This window comes from Oncorhynchus tshawytscha, linkage group LG02 (genome assembly GCF_018296145.1).
Source record: "Oncorhynchus tshawytscha isolate Ot180627B linkage group LG02, Otsh_v2.0, whole genome shotgun sequence".
NCBI lineage: Eukaryota > Metazoa > Chordata > Actinopteri > Salmoniformes > Salmonidae > Oncorhynchus > Oncorhynchus tshawytscha.
The window spans coordinates 69,034,873-69,057,976 of NC_056430.1; the positions used below are offsets into that span (position 1 = coordinate 69,034,873).

Here is a 23,104-nt window from a genome sequence, read left to right on the forward strand (position 1 = left end):
AAACACACAAACTGGACAGTTTTATCTCCATCTCTTCATTCAAAGAATCAGTCATGGACACTCTTATTGACAGTTGTGGCTGCTTTGTGTGATGTATTGTTGTCTCTACCTTCCTGCCCTTTATGCTGTTGTCTGGGCCCAATAATGTTTGCAACATGTTTTGTGCTGCATCCATGTAGTGCTGCTGCCATGTTGTGTAGCTACCATGTTGTTGTCATGTTGTGTTGCTACCATCCTGTGTTGTCATGTGTTGCTGCCATGCTATATTGTTGTCTTAGGTCTCTCTTTCTTTAGCGTTGTGGTGTCTCTCTTGTCGTGATGTGTGTTTTGTCTAATATATATATATTTTAAATGTACCCAGCCCCCGTCATTGTAAATAAGAATTTGTTCTTACTTAGTTTTAAAAAAAGGTTAAACAAAACAGAAAGTAATGAAACAAGTCTCAGCGGCGAGCCGACAACAAAAGTAAATTATATCTGTTCACAGAGTCCCCCCCCAAATGTGCTCTTTCATCTTTGCCAATTCATAGTATGACATTGCTGTAAGGACACCAAGGGCAATGGGATTTAACAGGGTAATCAAATAGAATATGTAATTAAAATATCACATAAATGCACAATCGTATTCAACCTGTAGCCCACTCTGCGCACAGCGTGCGGCCCCCACAATTGCCTCCCTTGGCTTTGAAACAGTACGAACACTTACTGCTAATGTCTCAGTTATTTTTCTACATAGTCATCCTTTACGTGGGATGAAAGGAGAGATAGGGCACCTAAAATAATAAGAACTGTAGATGACAAGGAGTGTGTACACAGTTCCTCTTGATATCATAGCTTAAATGTGATTACGTAAAGTAATTCCCTTTCAGTTAAGATGAGTAAGCAAACTCCCTTGAGTGTGTGATGTAACACGAATGTTATCATTGATGTACATAACTTGAAGGGAACTGAACACATAATCCTGGATTAAAATAAACTGTCATTGGAGATTTTTTTTTATCTCCTGGACTAGGCTTAATCTGGGTCTAGGAAAGCACATCAAAGAGTTCAGGCAGTCTTAGATCATGTATGATCACCACAACGATGATCCTTCCCTGTTAGCTTCAGTATAACTCACTAGTATACAGTGGATGTCGTTGCCAGCCAGGTCTGTCGCCGGGGCCTGTAGTAACCTCCAATCACGGCCCTTGTTGTAGGTGATGTAGGTCTTCACCTGGTTGTCTAGCCTCCTGTTTGCGATCAGCATGCCTTTGATACCTGCTACCTAGGGAGAAATAGAGAACAAATTCGAAAACAGACACTAAAACTAGCCAAATCCAACCACCAAAACAGATTACATGATTTTCTTAAATGTATTTTTCAAGCACTAAACAGTACCCAAAATGCCCCCTGACAGACATAGCTACGGGAAGTAGGGGTGTTGAGGGTGCTGCAACAAACCAGAAAAAAATATACATATACTAATACAAATATATATACTACCCGTCAAAAGCTTTAGAACATATACTCATTCAAGGGTTTTTCTTTACTTTTACTATTTTCTACATTGTAGAATAATAGTGAAGACATCAAAACTATGAAATAACACATATGGAATCACGTAGTAAGAAAAAAATACAATATATTCTTCAAATAGCCACCATTTGCCTTGATGACAGCTTTGCACAATCTTGGTATTCTCTCAACCAGCTTCACCTGGAATTATTTTCCAACTGTCTTGAAGGAGTTCCCACATATGTTGAGCACTTGTTGGTTGCTTTTCCTTAACTCTGCAGTCCGACTCATCTCAATTTGGTTGAGGTTGGGGGATTGTGGAAGCCAGGTCATTTGATGCAGCACTCCATCACACTCCTTGGTAAAATAGCTCTTACTCAGCCTGGAGGTGTGTTGGGTCACTGTCCTGTTGAAAAACAAATGATAGTCCCACTAAGCCCAAACCAGATAGGATGGTGTATTGCTGCATGCAATACTGTGGTAGCCATGCTCGTTAAGTGAGCCTTGAATTCTAAATAAATCACAGTGTCACCAGCAAAGCACCCCCACACCATATCACCTCCTCCTCCATGCTGTATGGTGGGAAATACACATGCGGAGATCATCCGTTCACACACACCGCGTCTCACAAAGACACGGCGGTTGGAACCAAAAATCGCCAATTTGGACTCCAGGCCAAAGGACAAATTTTCACCAGTTTAATGTCCATTGCTCATTTTACTTGGCCCAAGCAAGTCTTTTCTTCTTATTGGTGTCCTTTAGTAGTGGTTTCTTTGCAGCAGTTCAACCATGAAGGCCTGATTCACACAGTCTCCTCTGAACAGTTGATGTTGAGATGTGTCTGTTACTTGAACTCTGTGAAACATTTATTTCTGCTGCAATTTCTGAGGCTGGTAAATCTAATGAAATTATCCTCTGCATTCCATATGTGCTATTTCATAGTTTTGATGTCTTCACTATTATTCTATAATGTAGAAAATAGTAAAAATAAAGAAAAACCCTTGAATGAGTAGATGTTCTAAAACATTTGACCGGTAGTGTATATATACTTTATATATATATATAAAATTGGATTTTTCCACAAAAGTAGTGCACTGAGCCTTTAGTAGTCCTGTATTAGCGGACTGATATAGCTGTCTGTAGCGCGGGCAAATTATAATTATATATATTGTTTCTTATTCTCACAAAAGTAGTGCACTGGACCTTTAATAGTACTGTATTAGCTGGCTGCTATAGCTGTCTGTAGCGCGGGCAAAAATAATCCCAAACCCCACAGTCGACAAAAACTTCTCAGCACCCCCAAACCCCAAATATCTTGCCACGGCTATGCTGACAGACATCAGACTGGTCACAAACCAGTCTCCTTTTCCTTCAATTATCTCCCTTTAATTGCGTCCCCATCAACTGCCCACCACTGTTGTGATTACATTACAACTCTGGATGTTAAAACTGATAAACTGTCACATCCACGAGACACCCCCTCACAAAGTGAGAGAGAGAGAGAGAGAGAGTGTCATGGCTCCTTGCCTCCTTAGTCAAACTGTCTTCCTGCGATAACCCATCCAGGATGGAAGTGTGATGGGGGTAAACCTGACGACTGTGCTTTAAATAAGACCCATACTGCAGCAGACATTGAGGGCCCTCAGTTGTATCACCTTACCAGTATAAGTGGCACTAATAGGCGCCACGTTTGACATGGTCATAGAAAAACGGCAACCGGGATGGACACGGCTAGTGAGGCAGGACGGGGCCCCTCCCTCCCCTGACCAGACTTGTCAATCACAGCGGTAATTATTTATCGTCCTCCACAGTAATATTAAATATAGACTGATGAATGCATGTAGATCCATCTACATAAACAAAACAAACAACACAACAACTTTCAGCACAGTAGCACTAGTATGATAAATGACCACTGAGTTACCAGACTTCCCCCAGTACATGCACTCGGTTTCCCTGCAGAAAGCCTTTTACAATCTCTCAATATGCATTAATGAAGCTTTCTGCAATATATTAGAAATATGGATCCACTGCTGAATCAGAGAATCAGAGGCTCCGAATGGGGGGGAAATGGAGGGAGAGGTTAAGAGTGTTGTCAGAGAGCTAATACACACACACACACAATGCTAGGCTAACAGAAAGGAGCATCATCATCATGACCATTACATTACCCAAATCATCTAGCTAACCTTCCCTCCCTCCAGCCCTCTGTCTCTTCTTCTCTCCCTCCTACCGTACCAGTCACTCATTCAAAAGCTACAGGTATGTATAGCTCTGAGTAAGGTGGGAATCAGGTAGTTCATAATTGGGCTGTTGTTGATTTGTAAGCCTACCACTCTGAGTATTAATTGTGTTAGGCAAGTTAGGATATTCTGTAATATTCAATGTGGAAGTTCATACCTCTGGGAGATGGATTGAATCAAAAAACCTAACACTAAATGGCTGATTAACTCGACTGGGAGTTAGAGAAAAACTTTTTGATTGAAGGGAAGATTGTCCAGATTGAATCCAACTGACACTCAAGTTACTCCCATCAGTCTAAAGTGGGAAAAAAATGTGTTTTATTCAAGTGAATAAAATAATTTATTTGTGAGAGAGAAAGACTGAGAAAGAGAAAGTGAGAGAATACTGACGAAAGGCAATTCGTTATTTGAAAATCCAAGGAGAAGAGTAAAAGCCTGTTGCGTTCACTCAGTCTCTCTGTTCCCTGTTGAGCTCAAAGTACTTAGTGAATGATTTCTCACTCAAGTCTTTGAGGCCATTGGCCTTCTGAAGCCCAACACTCCAGGGTTTGTTACAACAATACTTGGGACTCCTACAAAGCACTTTGGTCAGAGTTATATCTACAGCCTTTTTCAGAGGAACGCAGAGCAAAAGTCTGCCTCTTCAAAAAAAAAAGAATGAAGAGAAACTTTAAAGTGATACATACAGCATAACTTCAGTTTACAATAGTTTGTGACTAGAACATGCATGTATACCCAAAGGGTTAAACTAGTTAAAACAACATCATACAGAACTGGATTGGTGTAACTTTAACCAGTTTTACCCACTGGGTGTGACCATTCATTTGAATACTAATTCCGTTTTTGTAAACCGTTAACACACATGTTAGAAGGAACAGCAGTAGTAGTAACATTGTTAATGACTGCTGACTCTGAGGATCAGACCCATATCTCACTCCTCTGCCTCCCTCCATCACACCTGCCAGTGTCTGGGTGATAAATCGGGAATTCATCCTGAGAAAGAAGGGGGAAAAGGAGGGGGACGATCCGCAACGAATCTTAATGACATAGAGACCTACTTACAAGGCTATAACAACACCCCCCCCCACACACACACACACACACACACATGCATGCTACCTCATACAGGTCCAGCATCTGGTTGCCCCCCAGGCCACGGGTGGTCTTGACGTTCTCCATGGCCAGGGTGAAGAGGATGCCCCGGGTGTCAGAGAGGTACAGGTTGTATGTGTCGTTCTGGTTCCACTCCTGTACTGCCGCGAACACCTGGTGCTCGTCTGTGCTGACAATGTGGAGGTCCTGGTGACAGCGGATGGGATGGTTGGAGAGGTTCGAGGATTTATAAAAAGATAACGGATCTTATGGGTTGGGGGTTGTAATATGCTGCCGAGTACGTGTTGGGTGTCACATGATCAGGTCTGGTGTGCGTATTGAATATTTAACACTATAGCTGCCAATGTTCTCTACACAACATATAGTGTCTTTTAACAGCTGCAATAGAAGAGTGAGAATACACACTATGAGACTACACATCGTTGTGTAGTAGTGCTACAGATATTTTGAGAGCTAAATCCTTTTGTTGAAGGGAGAAAACAAGGGGGGGGAAATTGTTAGTTACTTCAAATCAAATTGGATTTGTCCCATTCTATGTATACCACAGGTGTAGACTTTACCGTGAAATGCTTACCTACAAGCCCTTTCCCAACAATGCAGGGTTGAAAAGTAAGAATAAAAAAAATATTCAATCTGAATAATTGATCTACTGCATGAACTGTGTATCCGGAGGCATGTGTGTATCACTGTAAAAGTGAATGTTGCTTACTTTAGGCAGAGAATATTTCGGCAGTTTGATTTTGAGGAATGGATCCCTCTGGTAGGACACATAGTAGCTGGCCTGTCCTGCTGTAGTAACCTGGAACACATTGAGCCAAGACACAGAGGATTACCTTTTTGTTCAAGTGTATAATTTGTCCATGCTACAGTACACATCACATTAACTACTTGGATTAATCTAAAACCTTCATGAATGTGTCGATCATTACTCATGCTGCAACCCTCACCCAAGTGAACATGCATGACATTGTTTATGATGTAAAGATATACAGTGGGGCAAAACAGTATTTAGTCAGCCACCAATTGTGCAAGTTCTCCCACTTAAAAAGATGAGAGGCCTGTAATTTTCATCATAGGTACATTTCAACTATGACAGACAAAATTAGAAAAAAAATCCAGAAAATCACATTGTAGGATTTTTAATGAATTCATTTGCAAATTATGGTGGAAAATAAGTATTTGGTCACCTACAAACAAGCAAGATTTCTGGCTCTCAAAGACCTGTAACTTCTTCTTTAAGAGGCTCCTCTGTCCTCCACTCGTTACCTGTATTAATGGCACCTGTTTGAACTTGTTAGCAGTAAAAAAGACACCTGTCCACAACCTCAAACAGTCACACTCCAAACTCCACTATGGCCAAGACCAAAGAGCTGTCAAAGGACACCAGAAACAAAATTGTAGACCTGCACTAGGCTGGGAAGACTGAATCTGCAATAGGTAAGCAGCTTGGTTTGAAGAAATCAACTGTGGGAGCAATTATTAGGAAATGGAAGACAACAAGACCACTGATAATCTCCCTCGATCTGGGGCTCCACGCAAGATCTCACCCCGTGGGGTCAAAATGATCACAAGAACGGTGAGCAAAAATCCCAGAACCACACGGGGGGACCTAGTGAATGACCTGCAGAGAGCTGGGACCAAAGTAACAAAGCCTACCATCAGTAACACACTACGCCGCCAGGGACTCAAATCCTGCAGTGCCAGACGTGTGCCCCTGCTTAAGCCAGTATATGTCCAGGCCCGTCTGAAGTTTGCTAGAGAGCATTTGGATGATCCAGAAGAAGATTGGGAGAATGTCATATGGTCAGATGAAACCAAAATATAACTTTTTGGTAAAAACTCAACTCGTCGTGTTTGGAGGACAAAGAATGCTGAGTTGCATCCAAAGAACACCATACCTACTGTGAAGCATGGGGGTGGAAACATCATGCTTTGGGGCTGTTTTTCTGCAAAGGGACCAGGACGACTGATCCGTGTAAAGGAAAGAATGAATGGGGCCATGTATCGTGAGATTTTTTGTGAAAACCTCCTTCCATCAGCAAGGCCATTGAAGATAAAACGGGGCTGGGTCTTTCAGCATGACAATGATCCCAAACACACCGCCCGGGCAACGAAGGAGTCGCTTCGTAAGAAGCATTTAAAGGTCCTGGAGTGGCCTAACCAGCCTCCAAATCTCAATCCCATAAAACTCTTTTGGAGGGAGTTGAAAGTTCGTGTTTCCCAGCAACAGCCCCAAAACATCACTGCTCTAGAGGAGATCTGCATGGAGGAATGGGCCAAAATACCAGCAACAGTGTGTGAAAACCTTGTGAAGACTTATAGAAAACGTTTGACCTCTGTCATTCCCAACAAAGGGTATATAACAACGTTTTGAGACAAACTTTTATTATTGACCAAACACTTATTTTCCACCATAATTTGCAAATAAATTCATTAAAAATCCTACAATGTGATTTCATGGATTTTCTTTCTCATTTTGTCTGACATAGTTGAAGTGGTACCTATGATGAAAATTACAGGCCTCTCTCGTCTTTTTAAGTGGGAGAACTTGCATAATTGGTGGCTGACTAAATACTTTTTGCCCCACTGTATACTTTATTGTCAGAGAGGAACATTGAAGCATTTAAATGCCTATTTACAGTTGTTTCTATTGAGAAAATAACAATAACTTCTCTTGGCTAGCATACAGGGGAAACTGCTCCTCTTACATCCTCTCCTGTTGTCGATGCTTTTTGTGGTTTTGGAAGCAGACTTGGGTAAATATCTGGTAAGGACAATCAATAGCCTCATTATTCTCTGTCAAGAGAAATCTTTAACTCTCCCAAGCAATGCTCAGTGGCCTGTCTTAGGAAAGTCTTCCTTAATGATACCAGCGCCTCGGCAAGCAAACACTCGAGCTCTTAGCTGCTGTTAGCCTATGCAGTACAAACACCACGAGCAGGGAAGAAAGTGCTAGAAACCTGTAATTAGAGCACTGAAATAGCTACTGTAAAATGAACAGTGCAGTTAGATTAACAATAAATTTAACTTTCTGACAATATTAGATATGTCTATATCCTGGGAAATTGTCTTGTTACTTACAACCTCCTGCTAATCGCATTAGCCTACGTTAGCTCAACCGTCTTGTGGAAGTTTTTTTTTCAATTTGTTCCAGTCATTGGCAGCAGAAAACTGGAAGGAAAGGTGGCCAAAGGCCAGTGAGCTGAGATAAGGCAGAGCTTTACCTAGCAAAGACTTATAGATGACCTGGGGTCAGTGGGTTTGGCGATGAAAATGTAGTGAGGACCTGCCAACAAGAGCATTCAGCTTGCAGTGGTGGGGTAGTATATGAGGCTTTGGTGAAAAAAAAACTGATGGCAATGTGATAGACAGCATCCAATTTTCTGAGTAGAGTGTTGGAGACTATTTTGTAAATTACTTTGCCGAATTCAAGGATCGGAGGGATAGTCCGTTTTACGAGGGTATATTTGACAGCATGAGTGAAGGAGGCTTTGTTGAGAAATAGGAAGCCGATTCTAGATACAATTTTGGATTGGAGATGCTTAATATGAGTCTAGATGGACAGTTTACGGTCGAGCCAGACACCTATGTTTTTGTAGTTGTCCACATATTCTAAGTCAGAACTGTTCAGAGTAGTGATGCTAGTCGGACGGGAGGGTGCGGGAAGCGATCGGTTGAAGAGCATGCATTTAGTTTTACTAGCATTTAAGAGCAGTTGGAGGCCAAGGAAGGAGTGTTGTTTGGCATTGAAGCTCGTTTGGAGGTTTGTTAACACAGTGTCCAAAGAAGGGCCAGAAGTATACAGAATGCTGTCGTCTGCATAGAGGTGGATCAAAGAATCACCAGCAGCAAGAGCTTCATCATTGATATATACAGAGAAAAGAGTCAGCCCGAGAATTAAACCCTGTGGCACCCCCATAGAGACTGCCAGAGGTCCGGAAAACAGGCCATCCGATTTGACACACTGAACTCTATTTGAGAAGTAGTTAGTGAACCAGGCACGGCAGTCATTAGAGTAACCAAGGCTGTTGAGTCTGCCGATAAGACTACGGTGATTGACAGAGTCTAAAGCCTTGGCCAGGTCGATGAAGACGGCTGCATAGTACTGATGAAGACAAGCTGCTGGCTTTCTGGGTTGGAAATGGGGGAGGTGAAATAGGATCATTATTATATTACAGAACTAATTAGGCCTCTTAGTGTGCTTCTAAGTACACTTCAATTGGAGGGAGGGAGGGAGGGAGGGAGGGAGGGAGGGAGGGAGGGAGGGAGGGAGGGAGGGAGGGAGGGAGGGAGGGAGGGAGGGAGGGAGGGAGGGAGGGAGGGAGGGAGGGAGGGAGGGAGGGAGGGAGGGAGGGAGGGAGGGAGGGAGGGAGGGAGGGAGGGAGGGAGTTTTGAACTGAAAAATATATTTGGATGATTGATATTTCCTTACCCACTTTCATAGAATTCATTCAATTGTGATGCAACGCGAGAAAACATTGTAGTTTCCCTGAATTGAAGATGCAGTCGGAGGTTTAGGTTGAGTATTTGTGGGTTTAATTAGGGAAACGTATGAGTGTGGTCAAACATAGTTGAGGGATCTCTTAGACCACAGAACTTATTTTTTGGTAGTTCAGTCTTGTCCTATCGCTACAACTCCCGTACAGACTCAGGAGATGCGAAGGAGATGCGAAGGTTGAGAGCCATGCGTCCTCCGAAACACGACCCTGCCAAGCCGCACTGCTTCTTGACACACTGCTGTTTCTGGAAACGCCTTACAACTGGCGGCTTAAGTCAACGTGCAGGCACCTGGCCCACCTCCTGGAGTTGCTAGAGCGCGATGGGACAAGGAAATCCGAAGAGGTCTTGGCCCTGCGTAGGCTGTAACAAGATGCCAGAGTTTTTCAAAGGCATCAGGTTTAGGGCTGGGAGTTCTTCCGGAACTCCTGACATAGAATACTAGAGCCTAGAATTTTCCTGGTCAAGCCCCTTTCTCAAGGGAAAACTCTTGGCTCTAATTGAAATAGTTAGGAACAGGAATTCTCCCTGATCATGTGACTGTGGAGTGGCTTCCGTCTGGCCACTCTAATATAAAGGCCTGGTTGGTGGAGTGCTGTATAGATGGTTGTCCTTCTGGAAGGTTCTCCCATCTCTACAGAGGAACACTGGGGCTCTGTCAGAGTGACCATCAGGTTCTTGGTCACCTCCCTCACCAAGGTCTTTCTCCCCCGATTGCTCAGTTTGGCCGGCGGCCAGCTCTAAGAAGAGTTTGATGGTTCCAAACTTCCTCCATTTAAGGATGATGGAGGCCACCGTGTTCTCGGGACCTTCAATGCTGCAGACATTTTTTGGTACTTTTCCCCAGACCTGTGCCTCAACACAATCCTGTCTCGGAGCTCTACGGATAACTGACCTCACTGATTCTTTTTTGCTCTGACATGCACTGTCAACTGTAGGACCTTATATAGACAGGTGTGTGCCTTTCCAAATCATGTCCAATCAATTGAATTTACGACAGGTGGAGTCCAATCAAGTTGTAGAAACATCTCAATGATGATCAATAAAAACAGGATGCACCTGAGCCGATGTCGAGTCTCATGGCAAAGGGTCTGAATACTTATGTGTTTTTTTTTTTAATACATTTGCAAATACAATTTAAAACCTGTTTTCGCTTTGTGATTATGGGTTATGGTGGGTAGATTGATGAGGGAAAAAATAATTTAATACATTTTAGGATAATGCTGTAACGTACCAAAATTTGGGAAAAAAAGTCAATGGGTCTGATTGCAAAATTAACAATAAGAAAAAACTTTGCGTCTATCAATGGTCCCCATATCTATCCTAATCAAGAACATACTGCCGTTAATACAATGTGTCAACATAACAATTAATCATAAATATTCATATTTATCATACCATTTTCTCAAACCTGCGGATCAACCAGTTGTTGCATGTGGTGCTGTAAAATATGCAAATCCCCTCCCAGTCCTAGCCAAACCAAGTTGTGCGTAACACATAACAAATGCCCATAATATTGAAGGCTAACGATGCTTATCCTATGCAATGCATCATGGTCCCTATACAATATGGTACAATATATTATTCTCAGACAGAGCCTTACCTGAATAAACATATAGTCATCTTGGACCACCAGTGAGCTGATGTCGATGTACCCAGGGAAGGGGTAGTTTCTGTTGGGCTCTGAGCACGTGAGAGCCTGGCATGTTACATACTGTATACCTGCCAGATGAGGAGATAGAGATTACTGGAGATCTGGATTCATCCAGCTGTGGATTATCGTGGAAAATTACATAATTAGTCATTCTATCCTGTGTTTTACTGCATAAGAATAGTCTATTTTTACATGCTAGTGTTTTTCTAACCTGATACAAACTTGTCTTTGTGTGACTTCGCCATAAGACTTGGCGTATAACGTAAGATCCATGTGGCATCCTGTGGGTTTACTATCTACAGGAAGTCTACTTGTACAGAAACTTGCAGATAGGAGCACATTATAGCGTTTGCTGTTGTGAATGCAGTTAGACGGTTGAGCCCTCGGGCTGTCGACCTCGTGCTATCTAAATCTGCACAGACAACTAATTGCCTTTTTACATACTATCTGCTGACTGCCACGTGTACAAAAAGGATGTACCTCTGTATAAAAGCTGGGACCGGACACTGTTCGTTGGGCCTCAACTGCAACAACTGTTGAAGTGCATAGTGAACTGCTCCATTGTTGCAGATCTTATAGTAAGGTTGTTTTGAAGAATACAGAGTCTCTCTCCTTTTGGTTAGAATTTCCACCACAGGATCAGGCCACCTATTCTCGGGAAGGTGAGGATGCCTGGAAACCGAGGCTATATGTCTGTATGAATTGAACTCGAGGGAACTTTTGCATGGTTTGTGATTGACATGCAATAGAGGAGACAGCATTACACTTGTGACAATATACTGACTGTGTATGTATATAATTGTAATTTGACCAGTATGTTGTGATTTGCATTCTATAATGGTGATTGGTTCATACATGCAATACGTGAAGTTGTAGATTTGTCACTATTCAACATGATCAACTATGATCGTTCTTTGTGTACAGAAAACAAAACTCTCTCTGATTCTGGGGGTCGAACAACAGCAGCACATAGCTAGAATAAATAATCTCACAATTTCCCCTATGGATGACCTTGGGTGGCATTGCCATGGCGAGTTATAGAGCTGACACTCCCAGGGTGAGATGGATGAGAGGGCAAGGCCACATTAATCAAGTATCATGCACTGCATTTATCAGTGGGGTAAATCCACTGTCTCTCCCCTGGGACACAACGCTCTAAACCCAGGGTGGAATTTATTCCTTGACAGACTCTCACTCTCTTCTATCATTTGAGGGCTGATAATTGGACTGCAAATGTGGGAGCATTTCTCTGCAGTGTGTTACAGAGAGAGAGAAAGAAAAAGGGAGGTGTGTGTGTGTGTGTGTGTGTGTGTGTGTGTGTGTGTGTGTGTGTGTGTGTGTGTGTGTGTGTAGTGCTACTCACGTCCATTGGGGGTGTGTGCTTCCATGTGAACCAGATCTGACTCCTTGTCTAGACCCGTTACAGACCTGGATTAAAGAAGAGGAGAGAAGGGAGGAGGAAGAGGATGGAGGGGTAAAGTAAAGGGAAGAAGAGGAGGGAAGACAGAGAGAAGAAGAGGAGAATAGGATGGGAGAAGATTGGGTGAAGTAAAGAGGAAGGAAGAAGATGAGAGGAGGAGGGAAGAAGAGGAGGAGGAGGGAAAAAGAGGAGAGGAGAAGATGAGGTGGGAAGTTAAGGAGGGAAGGAGAGGAGAGGAGAGGAGTAGGGAAGAAGAGGAGATGGGAAATTAAGGAGGGAAGAAGAGGAGAGGAGGAAAAGTGGAGAGGAGGAGAAGAGGAGGGAAGAGGAGGAGAGGAGGAGAGGAGGAGGAGAGGAGAGGAGGAGGGAAGAGAAGGAGGGATGAAGAGGAGAGGAGGAGGGAAGAGAAGGAGGGAAAAAGACAATAAACAGAAGATGAGTCTCAGCAGAGGTATTCCACTCCATATATAGAAGTCTCATGTAAGCGTTGTCTCAACATTGATGGCAATAAAATAGCAATACAATCCCATGTGAGGACATTCTCCCCAGGGATGTGTGACAAAATGTCACATTACCCTTAGCAACCCGCACAACAACAACCAGACGCTGTGGGTTTGTTATTTTACCAAAAAGTGGTATCTGTCACAAAAGTGTAAATACACAACAACCTACATATGGTATTTATATTGTCTGGCAGTGTACACCGGCAAGGCTGTGCCCCATAATTAAAGTTAGAATCACCGAACTGTATTATATAATTGTATTGGGTATAGTGGACTAACTAGAAAATATTGTTTTTGTTAAGTAGGCAAGTCAGTTTAGAACAAATTCTTATTTACAATGACAGCCTAGGAACTGCCTTGTTCAGAATGACAGATTTTTACCTTGTTCTGTTCGTGGATTCGATCTCGCGACCTTTCAGTTACTGGCCCAAAGCTCAAACCACTAGGCTACCTAGATGATTTATGCAAGTTGCTGTGGGCAAAGCTGTCAGCAGCTCGACATTTACACACGCACACACACACACACACACACACACACACACACACACACACACACACACACACACACACACAGCATCCCCTACATCTCTAGGAAGGAAAGCAATGAGGCAGAATAAATTCAGAGCTACATTTGTGATGAGTGTGTGCTTCCGCAGAATGGGGAGGGCCGACGTGATTAGATGAGAGGCGACTTATTACACAGTATCTTCCTATTTTATGAATGTACAGCACGTATGGATAACCCCTAATGAAAAAGTAAGGATTGTTAAGATGAACCAGAATGTGACATGTGAGAGGCAGAATGTGAAATGGTGACACTGTGGATGTAGATTTATCACAGTCCAATCATATCAACAGTGGAAATGAGCAGAACGGCACACAGAATTTCCCACCAGCAACACAATATCTTGTTGAAACGTATTATCACAGACTCTCGCATTGCAGGAAGCAGACAACATGTTCCGACACATTGCTAGTGACGCTCCAATACAGTTTGTGAGGAGAGTCTGAGTCAACAGAGGAAAAGACCGGGACAACAGAGAGGACGAGAGGAAGCGAAAGATGATGAGAAGAAAGAAGACAAGCGAATGACTCACCAGTAGAACCTGTTCACATGCTCATGAACCAGCTGCCATTTTCTCCCAAAGTCCATGGAGGCGTACAACTGTGATGAAGAACATAAAAAGGGAAATAGAGAACATATCAGTCTACTTAAAACAAGACAGAAAGTAAAGTGACAGTGGGCTTGACTCATGGCAGGATAATGCTAGGGAAGAGCGTACCCAGGGCAATAAAGCGTGACACTCTAGATAGGCTGACATTACCTTAAACTGACATCATCATTATAACTTAGACCATTCATGTTAACATATAGGCTCCCAAATTACATATAGTCCCTATCCTGTTTCCTTTTCCAATTTTAAATTAGCACGAGGTATAGATAAAGCACTTCAAGTCCAATATGTTTGCTGCAAAATAGGTTCAACATTATTGTTTGCTTTTCCTCGAACATCAAAACCTTTGGTGGATTCTTGGTGACCAAATGAAGTGGAGTGCTTATACAGTATATCAAGTATTGTATCAAACAAATGGAAGCCAACGCCTATAGAGGAATAATATAAATCCAGAATGCTACTGTAAATTAAGAACATACTTGTCCAAAAATAAATGTATTGCCCTGTTGACGATCAGGTGTAGTACTGCAAAAGGCCTAATTTAATTGGTCTAATTATATTTTCCACTTCCTGGGTGCATAATGACAGGATGCATTTTGTTCCATTACACTAATTGATGCTACTGATGTTGCTTCCTGCTGGTTGTTTGCATTGTTATTTTAGTCCTACAGACAGAGTCAGTGGCCCCAGTCACCCAAGTCCTAGACCGTTTTCTCTGATATCGCACAGGACTAAAAGGCTCCTGAACAGCTTCTACACCCAAGCCATAAGACTGCTGAACTATTAATCAAATGGCCACCGGACTATTTACATTGACTGACCCCCCCCCTCCATTTGTTTTGTACACTGCTGCTACTCGCTATTTATTTTTTTAGTAACTTCACCCCTACCTACATGTACAAATTCCCTCGACTAACCTGTACCCCCGCACATTGACTCGGTACCGGTACCCACCGTATACAGCCTTGTTATTGTGATTTCATCGTGTTACTTTATCTTATTTTTTACTTTAGTTTATTTGGTAAATGTTTTCTTAACCAACAGTGCAGTTCAAAGAAGGGTTAAGCATTTCACAGCTAGGTCTACACTTGTTGTATTTGGCACATGTGACAAATAAAGTTTGATATGATTTGATAGCTGTAAACGTTCTCACTGGCTGGCTTCAGACAATATAAAAGCTGTTGTCTGGAAAGAAGGCCTGTATAAGATCTTTGAGCCTTGACTGTGATTCAGCTGGATGCCCACTCTTTGGGGCCGCAACGCACCATATGCATCAGCTATAATGTTTGTACATAAGGTTCTGTGTTTTCCCTTAATCTACATTAGAATAAATTCTTCTTTAGATGAAGACACAACACATGCTGTGCGACGCCCTCATGCCCTGTGATGTTTTTGTTCTTGTACATAATCAGATGTTTTCGGTAGTCTGCTTGACATGTTCTCAAAAGCTTACATTTTTTACCTACCTAGTTTAGGCACAATCTTGACTCTCTTTTTCCGTCTCTCCTTTCCTGGTAAACCACATGTTCTACTTTTAAAATTCTGCAGTTGGTGTCAGCATTTTGCATTCTAAAGTACACAGCTAAACAAGCCTCAAAACACAATGACGTACGTACCGCCATATAGATTTAAATTGAAATCCTCCGTCAACATGAATAGATGAGTGGAACCAACAAATGTTATCCTCAATCCTTCAACCACCATTTAGACAAGTTTCCCTGGCAGCTGTTCCTCTCTGTCTCTTAGCTATCACCGGGCAGGCCTCATCAGTGGCTCTGGATCCGGCAGGTGTTTTGATTTATTGACGCGAGTGGAAAACTATGAAGCTCACTTTGTGACAGCTCTGAGTTTTAGAATAAAAATGTCATTGGCCTGATGAATGAGTGCAGCTTGAGCTCACCCAGTGGCATTGTATGTCACTGTCCAGAGTGATAAGAGACTAGCCCGGCCTAACTACCGGCTGCCTGGCTCAGCCTGCCTGCCACCACAGACTGCTATTGGAAGGAACATGGCTCCGCCTGCCTGCCTGCCACATGCAGGATCCTAATAAGGTGGAACATGACTTGGGACCACTATTTATTTACTGATGGTTTAACTATAGGATCAGATCTGGTACCAAGCCAGTGATAAATAACAGGATGATCATGATGATGCCAGTTTAGGTACTATTGTGTGTGTGCATAACAATTTGTTTGCATGTAGCAAATATGGATAAGTTGTATCTGGTGTTTGATGATTGTTGGCCTCGAAGTTGAATGTCAGATTTCCGCTCTGATAAAGGCAGAACATTATCATGGAGTTTGTGACTGGAGTCTCTGACAATGTTTTGGGCTTTCCTCTGACATAAGTTGGTGATGCAACTGGTCAGGATGCTCTCGATGGTGCAGCTGTAGAACTGGAGAGCTGTAGAGCTGTAGATCTGGAGACCCATGCCAAGTCTCCTGAGCTGTAAAATGTATTCTCATGCCCTCTTCACATCTGTCTTGGTGTGTTTGGACCATGATAGTTCGTTGGTGATGTGGACTAGGAACTTGAAACTCTTGACCCGCTCCACTACAGCCCCGTCGATGTCAATGGGGGACTGCTCATCCCGCCCTTCCTACAGTCCACGATCAGCTCCTTTGTAATGCTCACACTGAGCGAGAGGTTGTTGTCCTGGCACCACACTGTCAGGTCACTGACCTCCTCTCTATAGGCTGTCTCATCGTTGTCGGTGTGTCATCAGCAAAGTTAATGATGGTGTTGGAGCTGTGTTTGGCATGCAGTCGTGGGTGAACAGGGAGTACAGGATGGGACTAAGTACACACCCCTGAGGGGCCCCAGTGTTGAGGATCAGCGTGGCAGACGTGTTGTTGCCTACCCTTAGCACTTGTGGGTGGCCCGTCAAGAAGTCCAGGATCCAGTTGCAGAGGGAGGTGTTTAGTCCTTAGTTTCATGATGAGCTCCGTGGATACTATGGTGTTGAATGCTGAGCTGTAGTCACATGAACAGCATTTTCACATAGGTGTTCCTTTTGTCCAGGTGGAAAAGGGCCGTGTGGAGTGCGATTGAGATTGCGCCATCTGTGGATCTGTTGGGGCTGTATGCGAATTGGAGTGGGTTTAGGGTATCCAGGAAGATGCTGTTGATGTGAGCTAAGACCAGCTTTTCAAAGCACTTCATGGCTACTGACATGAGTGCTACGGGGCGGTAATCATTTAGGCAGGTCACCTTCACTTCCTTAGGCACAGGGACTATGGTGGTCTGCTTGAAAAATGTAGGTATTACAGACACGGTCACGGAGAGGTTGAAAATGTCAGTGACAGTGTAGACACTTTCCAGTTGGTCAGCGCATACTTTGAGTACATGTTGACTTGTTTAAAGGTCTTGCTCACATCGGCTACTGAGAGCATCATCACACATTCAGCCAGAACAGCTGCTGCTCTTGTGCATGCTTCAGTGTTGCTTTCCTCGAAGTGAGCATAATAGGCATTTAGCTCGACCGTTAGGATTGCGTCACTGGGCAGCTTGTGTCTGGGTTTCCCTTTGTAGTCCGTAATAGTTTTCAAACCATGCCACATCTGACGAGCGTCAGAGCCGGTGTAATAGGATTCAATCTTAATCCTGTATTGACGCTTTGCTTGTTTGATGGTTCGTCTGAGGGCATAGCGGGATTTCTTAGAATCGTCTGGATTAGTGTCCAGCTCCTTGAAAGTGGCATCTCTAGCCTTTAGCTCGATGCGGATGTTACCTGTATTCCATTGCTTCTGGTTGGGATATGTACGCACGGTCACTGTGGGGATGACGTCATTGATGCACTTATTGATGAAGCCAATGACTGAGGTGGTATACTCCTCAATGCCATTGGATGAATCCCAGAACATATTCCAGTCTGTGCTGGCAAAACAGTCCTGTAGCGTAGCGTCCACGTCATCTGACTACTTCCGTATTGAGTTACTGGTACTTCCTGCTTTAGTTTTTGCTTGTAAGCAGGAATCAGATTTTCCAAATGGATGGTGGGGGAGAGCTTTGTATGTATCTCTGTGTGTGAAGTAAAGGTGGTCGAGAGTTTTTTCCCCTCTGGTTGCAAAGAAATTTGGTAAAACGTATTTAAGTTTGCCTGCATTAAAGTCCCCGTCCACTAGGAGCGCCGCTTCTGGATGAGCATTTTCTTGTTTATTGATGGCCGTGTACAGTTGTTTGAGCGCGGTCTTAGTGCCAGCATCGGTCTGTGGTGGTAAATAGACGGCTACAAATAATATACAGTGGGGCAAAAAAGTATTTAGTCAGCCACCAATTGTGCAAGTTCGCCCACTTAAAAAGATGAGAGAGGCCTGTAGTTTTCATAATAGGTACACTTCAACTATGACAGACAAAATGAGAAGAAAACAAATCCAGAAAATCACATTGTAGGATTTTTTAATGAATTTATTTGCAAATTATGGTGGAAAATAAGTATTTGGTCAATAACAAAAGTTAATCTCAATACTTTGTTACATACCCTTTGTTGGCAATGACAGAGGTCAAACGTTTTCTGTAAGTCTTCACAAGGTTTTCACGCACTGTTGCTGGTATTTTGGCCCATTCCTCCATGCAGATCTCCTGCAGGATTTGAGTCCTTGGCGGCATAGTGTGTTACTGATGGTAGGCTTTGTTACTTTGGTCCCAGCTCTCTGCAGGTCATTCATGTGGTTCTGGGATTTTTGTGATCTTGTGATCATTTTGACCCCACGGGGTGAGATCTTGCGTGGAGCCCCAGATCGAGGGAGATTATCAGTGGTCTTGTATGTCTTCCATTTCCTAATAATTGCTCCCACAGTTGATATCTTCAAACCAAGCTGCTTACCTATTGCAGATTCAGTCTTCCCAGTCTGGTGCAGGTCTACACTTTTGTTTCTGATGTCCTTTGACAGCTCTTTGGTCTTGGCCATAGTGGAGCTTGGAGTGTGACTGTTTGAGGTTGTGGACTGGTGTCTTTTATACTGATAACAAGTTCAAACAAGTGCCATTAATACAGGTAACGAGTGGAGGACAGAGGAGCCTCTTAAAGAAGAAGTTACAGGTCTGTGAGAGCCAGAAATCTTGCTTGTTTGTAGGTGACCAAATACTTATTTTCCACCATAATTTGCAAATACATTCATTAAAATCCTACAATGTGATCTTCTGGATTTTTTTTCTCTTTTTGTCTGTCATAGTTGAAGTGTACCTATGATGAAAATTACAGGCCTCTCTCACCTTTTTAAGTGAGAGAACTTGCACAATTGGTGGCTGACTAAATACTTTTTTGCCCCACTGTAGATGAGAACTCTTTTGGTAGAAAATGTGGTCTACAGCTTATCATAAGGTACTCTACCTCAGGCAAGCAATACCTCGAGAGTTCTTTAATATTAGCCATAAAGCACCAGCTGTTATTGACAAATAGACACACACCCCCACCCTGCATCTTACCAGATGTAGCTTCTCTGTTCTGCCGGGGGCATGGAAAATTCACCCAGCTCTACATTATCCATGTTGTCGTTCAGCCACGACTTGGTGAAACACAAGATGTTACCGTTTTTAATGTCCCGTTGGTAGGATAATCTTGATCGTAGGTCATCGATTTTATTTTCCAATGATTGCACATTGGTCAATAGAACAGATGGCAATGGGAGTTTACTCGCTCGCCTACGGATTCTCAGAAGCAGCCCGACCTCCACCCCCTTTTTCTCCGTCTTTTATTCACGCAAATGACAGAGATTTGGGCCTGTTCCTGGGAAAGCAGTATATCCTTCTTGCCAGACTCATAAAAGGAAATAGCTTCTTCCAGTACGAGGTGAGTAATCGTTGGTCTGATGTCCAGAAGTTATTTTCGGTCATTGTGTACAAAATAAGTAAAAAAATAATTTACAAACAATGCAAAAAAAATAAAAAATAGCACAGTTGGTTAGGAGTATGTAGAACGTCAGCCATCCTCTCCAGCGCCATCTTAAATCTTATGCCTTTGTCATTAAGGGAAGGAATAAATGGGCTTTATTTTACCATTGTCCATATGACTAATGTTCTTGCTCCTTAGATAAAAATATTCAATGTCATATCTGGAGGTGATTTTTTATGAGTGAACCTGAGCATATTTCTGTGACTGATACATCAAAAGCTGTAAGTCATGTCTCCACAAGGTAAAGTTCATCACCTCTTAGCACAGAGCGTATGACAGTCTATTGGCCAGTATGACAGTGTCTTGGCACGTCTGAAATTGTATTGGCCAGTCTGATAGTGTTTTCACCAGTCTGACAGTGTCTTGGACACAATGACAGTGTCTTGGCCAAAGTGAACCTGTATAAAAGCTGTACTACTGTATACAGTATGTGGTCAATCTTGATAGCCATCCCTTCAACATGGTCTCTTTTAGTAGCTGTACATAGATACAGTACATTATTTCACCAACACATGCTTTTGAACACTGTACTATCACTACCTATTCATTATGGCAGTGGATATGAGATGATGACTAAGATGACTGTCATTCTGTCCGTCATGTCCGGATCCTGATTGACAGAGGAAACAGAGTGGCATCATTTGACAACAGTCTGGGTCTTGTGAATGTTTAGCCTACTGTGAGCTCTGGATGAGCCCTGGGCTAAAATGGCAGTCATTTGTAAGGCAGATAGCAGAATGTGTTTGACTTGTGCTTCATATTAGTAACAGGACACTTCATTTACAGTGTGCTACAGGGCAACTCATATTTATTAACTTTATACAGAAGCAGATCAAGTATAGAAGGAACTAAAATGGGATTTCAAGCTAATAGTATCAGGGATTGTCATGTTGGTGCCATACTTCAGGCTACATAAGTGAGTTAAAGCCTGAACAATACTTTACAATATGTGACTCGTTTCAAGAAACTTGGCGTATGTCGCGCATCACTACATCACAGTAGCACTATTTGAACGTAAACCTTTTTTTAATCAAAATGTATTTTTGGCAGAAATGCTTTCGGTAGCCAGTTAGCTTTGGTGATTGACCGCTGTTGTTAGGTCAGAACTCTTGGATCATTCCTACTTTTCAGCCAGAGTGTCCAGTGTGCTCTCCGAGAGCAAAATGCTCTGAATTTACAAACGGACAATGTGACAACACTCTGAGTTTACAACGCTCTGAGTTTACGAACGCCCAGAGCACACTCGCCCAGAGCACACACTTAAATTTAGAAACACACCTGTTGTATAAACCAGCCATTAGTCTTGAAATCTTTCGTTGTTTAGCACACAGCCTCACATGTGAATCCTTAAAGAGATGGTTGGGGCTAAAGCTTAAAAGGGTGTGAACAGTGCTGAATGGATGTAGACAAAGAAAAGTTCTCCAGTAGGTACAAAAAGATTCAAGGGCCATTTTCTCAAAAGTGAGGTTACAAGTTTATCACCTTTCAAAGCAGAATTACTTTCCCAATGTTCCTCTGTGGTCTATGATATACCATTTTCTAGGTCTGAGTCTCTACTTTTAAGCAATGTAAAAAACACAATTTCAAATTTTGCTACATAAGACCGAATCGAGCAGGTTGGTCACATATGCAATCAACTGTACGTGTTTGATTGACTTCATAGAGTAGGAGATCACTTTTAGAAGGATCTAAAATTGGATTTCAAGCCAATAGTATTTGATTGTTACGTTTGATGGTGCCGTACTTTAGGCTATATACTTCAGTTGTTTTTGGGTTTCATTAAACTTTAGCTATTAAACTTAAATATTTTTTTCACTAATGTTCTTGCTCCTGTGGTCAAAGATATATAGGAAAAACAAGACTGCAGTCACAGAAAGGTTATCTGAGGTTCTTATTATCTATCCTACTGCCTTCTTTCATCTGAACCTTGGAAGCTAGATATCACAACTGACCTCTCTTTCGCCACCAAAACATCCTCATTCATTAACGGTCCAATGCAGCCATTTTATCTCAATGTCACCAGGAAGGCCAAAACTCCATTCCACCACAACGTGCTTAAGTTTCAGGAAGTCTATTGAAACAGCTCTTACATTAAATGGACATTATCATAATTTTCACAATTTCACAGTATTAGTCAATAGCGTGGACATACTGTATATATAAAACATAGATAAATCACGTTTTTGACTGGATTGGTCCTTTATCACCCTAATAGCACCCTAATACATAATGGCAGAATCTCCTCCCAACTGAAATCAGACATGTGGAGCTATGGAAATGGTAATGGCGTGTTATAGACCCTGTGTCCTGAACAATTACTATAAGTCACTTTTACAACACCTAATTAAGCCTCCTATGAATTCCTTAAGCATTTATGTACAGTGCTCTAAATCAAACCGCACAGGTTGACAGTGACTTGGCTCTGACTAGAGCGGAAGAGGAGGTGATAGGACAACTTCTTCTGCAATTTATGGAGCCAGGAGAACGCAATGTGGCGGTGCTGGAGATGATCCTATGGAGGGGAGTATGTGAAAGTGTATGCAAATGAACCATCTGGATTGTTTGAACTGCCTGGGTGTTGGGGAATAAGAGGTCTCTGATCCGGAGCACAATCTACTGCATCACGTGTCACCCCTTGTATGTTCTATAGAAATAAGACTGTGTTCAGTCCAAAATAGCACCCTATTCCCTACATAGTGGACTACTTTTGACCAGAGCTCCATGAGGAATATGGTGCCTTTTGGGATGTATACTATGTCCTTATACTGTACAGTAGAGCTGATACTCTGTAATGAACTCCAGAGAATTATGTAGTTAATTTGACAGTTATGTTTGAAACTGATGAACAATACTGGAAATGGAATTAGACCTGATGATACTGTATGGATGTCCATCATGTTTGTTAGGTGCCATGATGTCACTGAAGTAAGAATATTGTGTAGGCTGATGTGTCAAAATCAATTGCATAATGTTTAAATCCCAGTCTTACAGACTTATAGACCTGTAATACATATTACAGCACAGCATGAATTAACCTAGAAAGTAATAATCTTCAGAGTTTGATGACACATAAAAATGAAACACGCAACCATGGCAACAGCATGTATTCTCAT

At 42.5% G+C, this 23,104-nt stretch overlaps 1 protein-coding gene across 1 annotated transcript in view; it reads right to left on the reverse strand.

Annotated features, from left to right (window-relative positions):
* Nucleotides 1-23,104, reverse strand: part of LOC112235254 (VPS10 domain-containing receptor SorCS3-like) — a 215,852-nt gene that overhangs the window by 36,836 nt on the left and 155,912 nt on the right. The window contains exons 5-10 of the mRNA XM_042303626.1: nt 14,021-14,088; nt 12,364-12,428; nt 10,950-11,068; nt 5,559-5,648; nt 4,856-5,035; nt 1,117-1,263 (exon numbers count right to left, since the gene is read on the reverse strand). Coding sequence (XP_042159560.1) covers nt 1,117-1,263; nt 4,856-5,035; nt 5,559-5,648; nt 10,950-11,068; nt 12,364-12,428; nt 14,021-14,088 — 669 coding nt within the window. The remainder of the gene's footprint in view (nt 1-1,116; nt 1,264-4,855; nt 5,036-5,558; nt 5,649-10,949; nt 11,069-12,363; nt 12,429-14,020; nt 14,089-23,104) is intronic.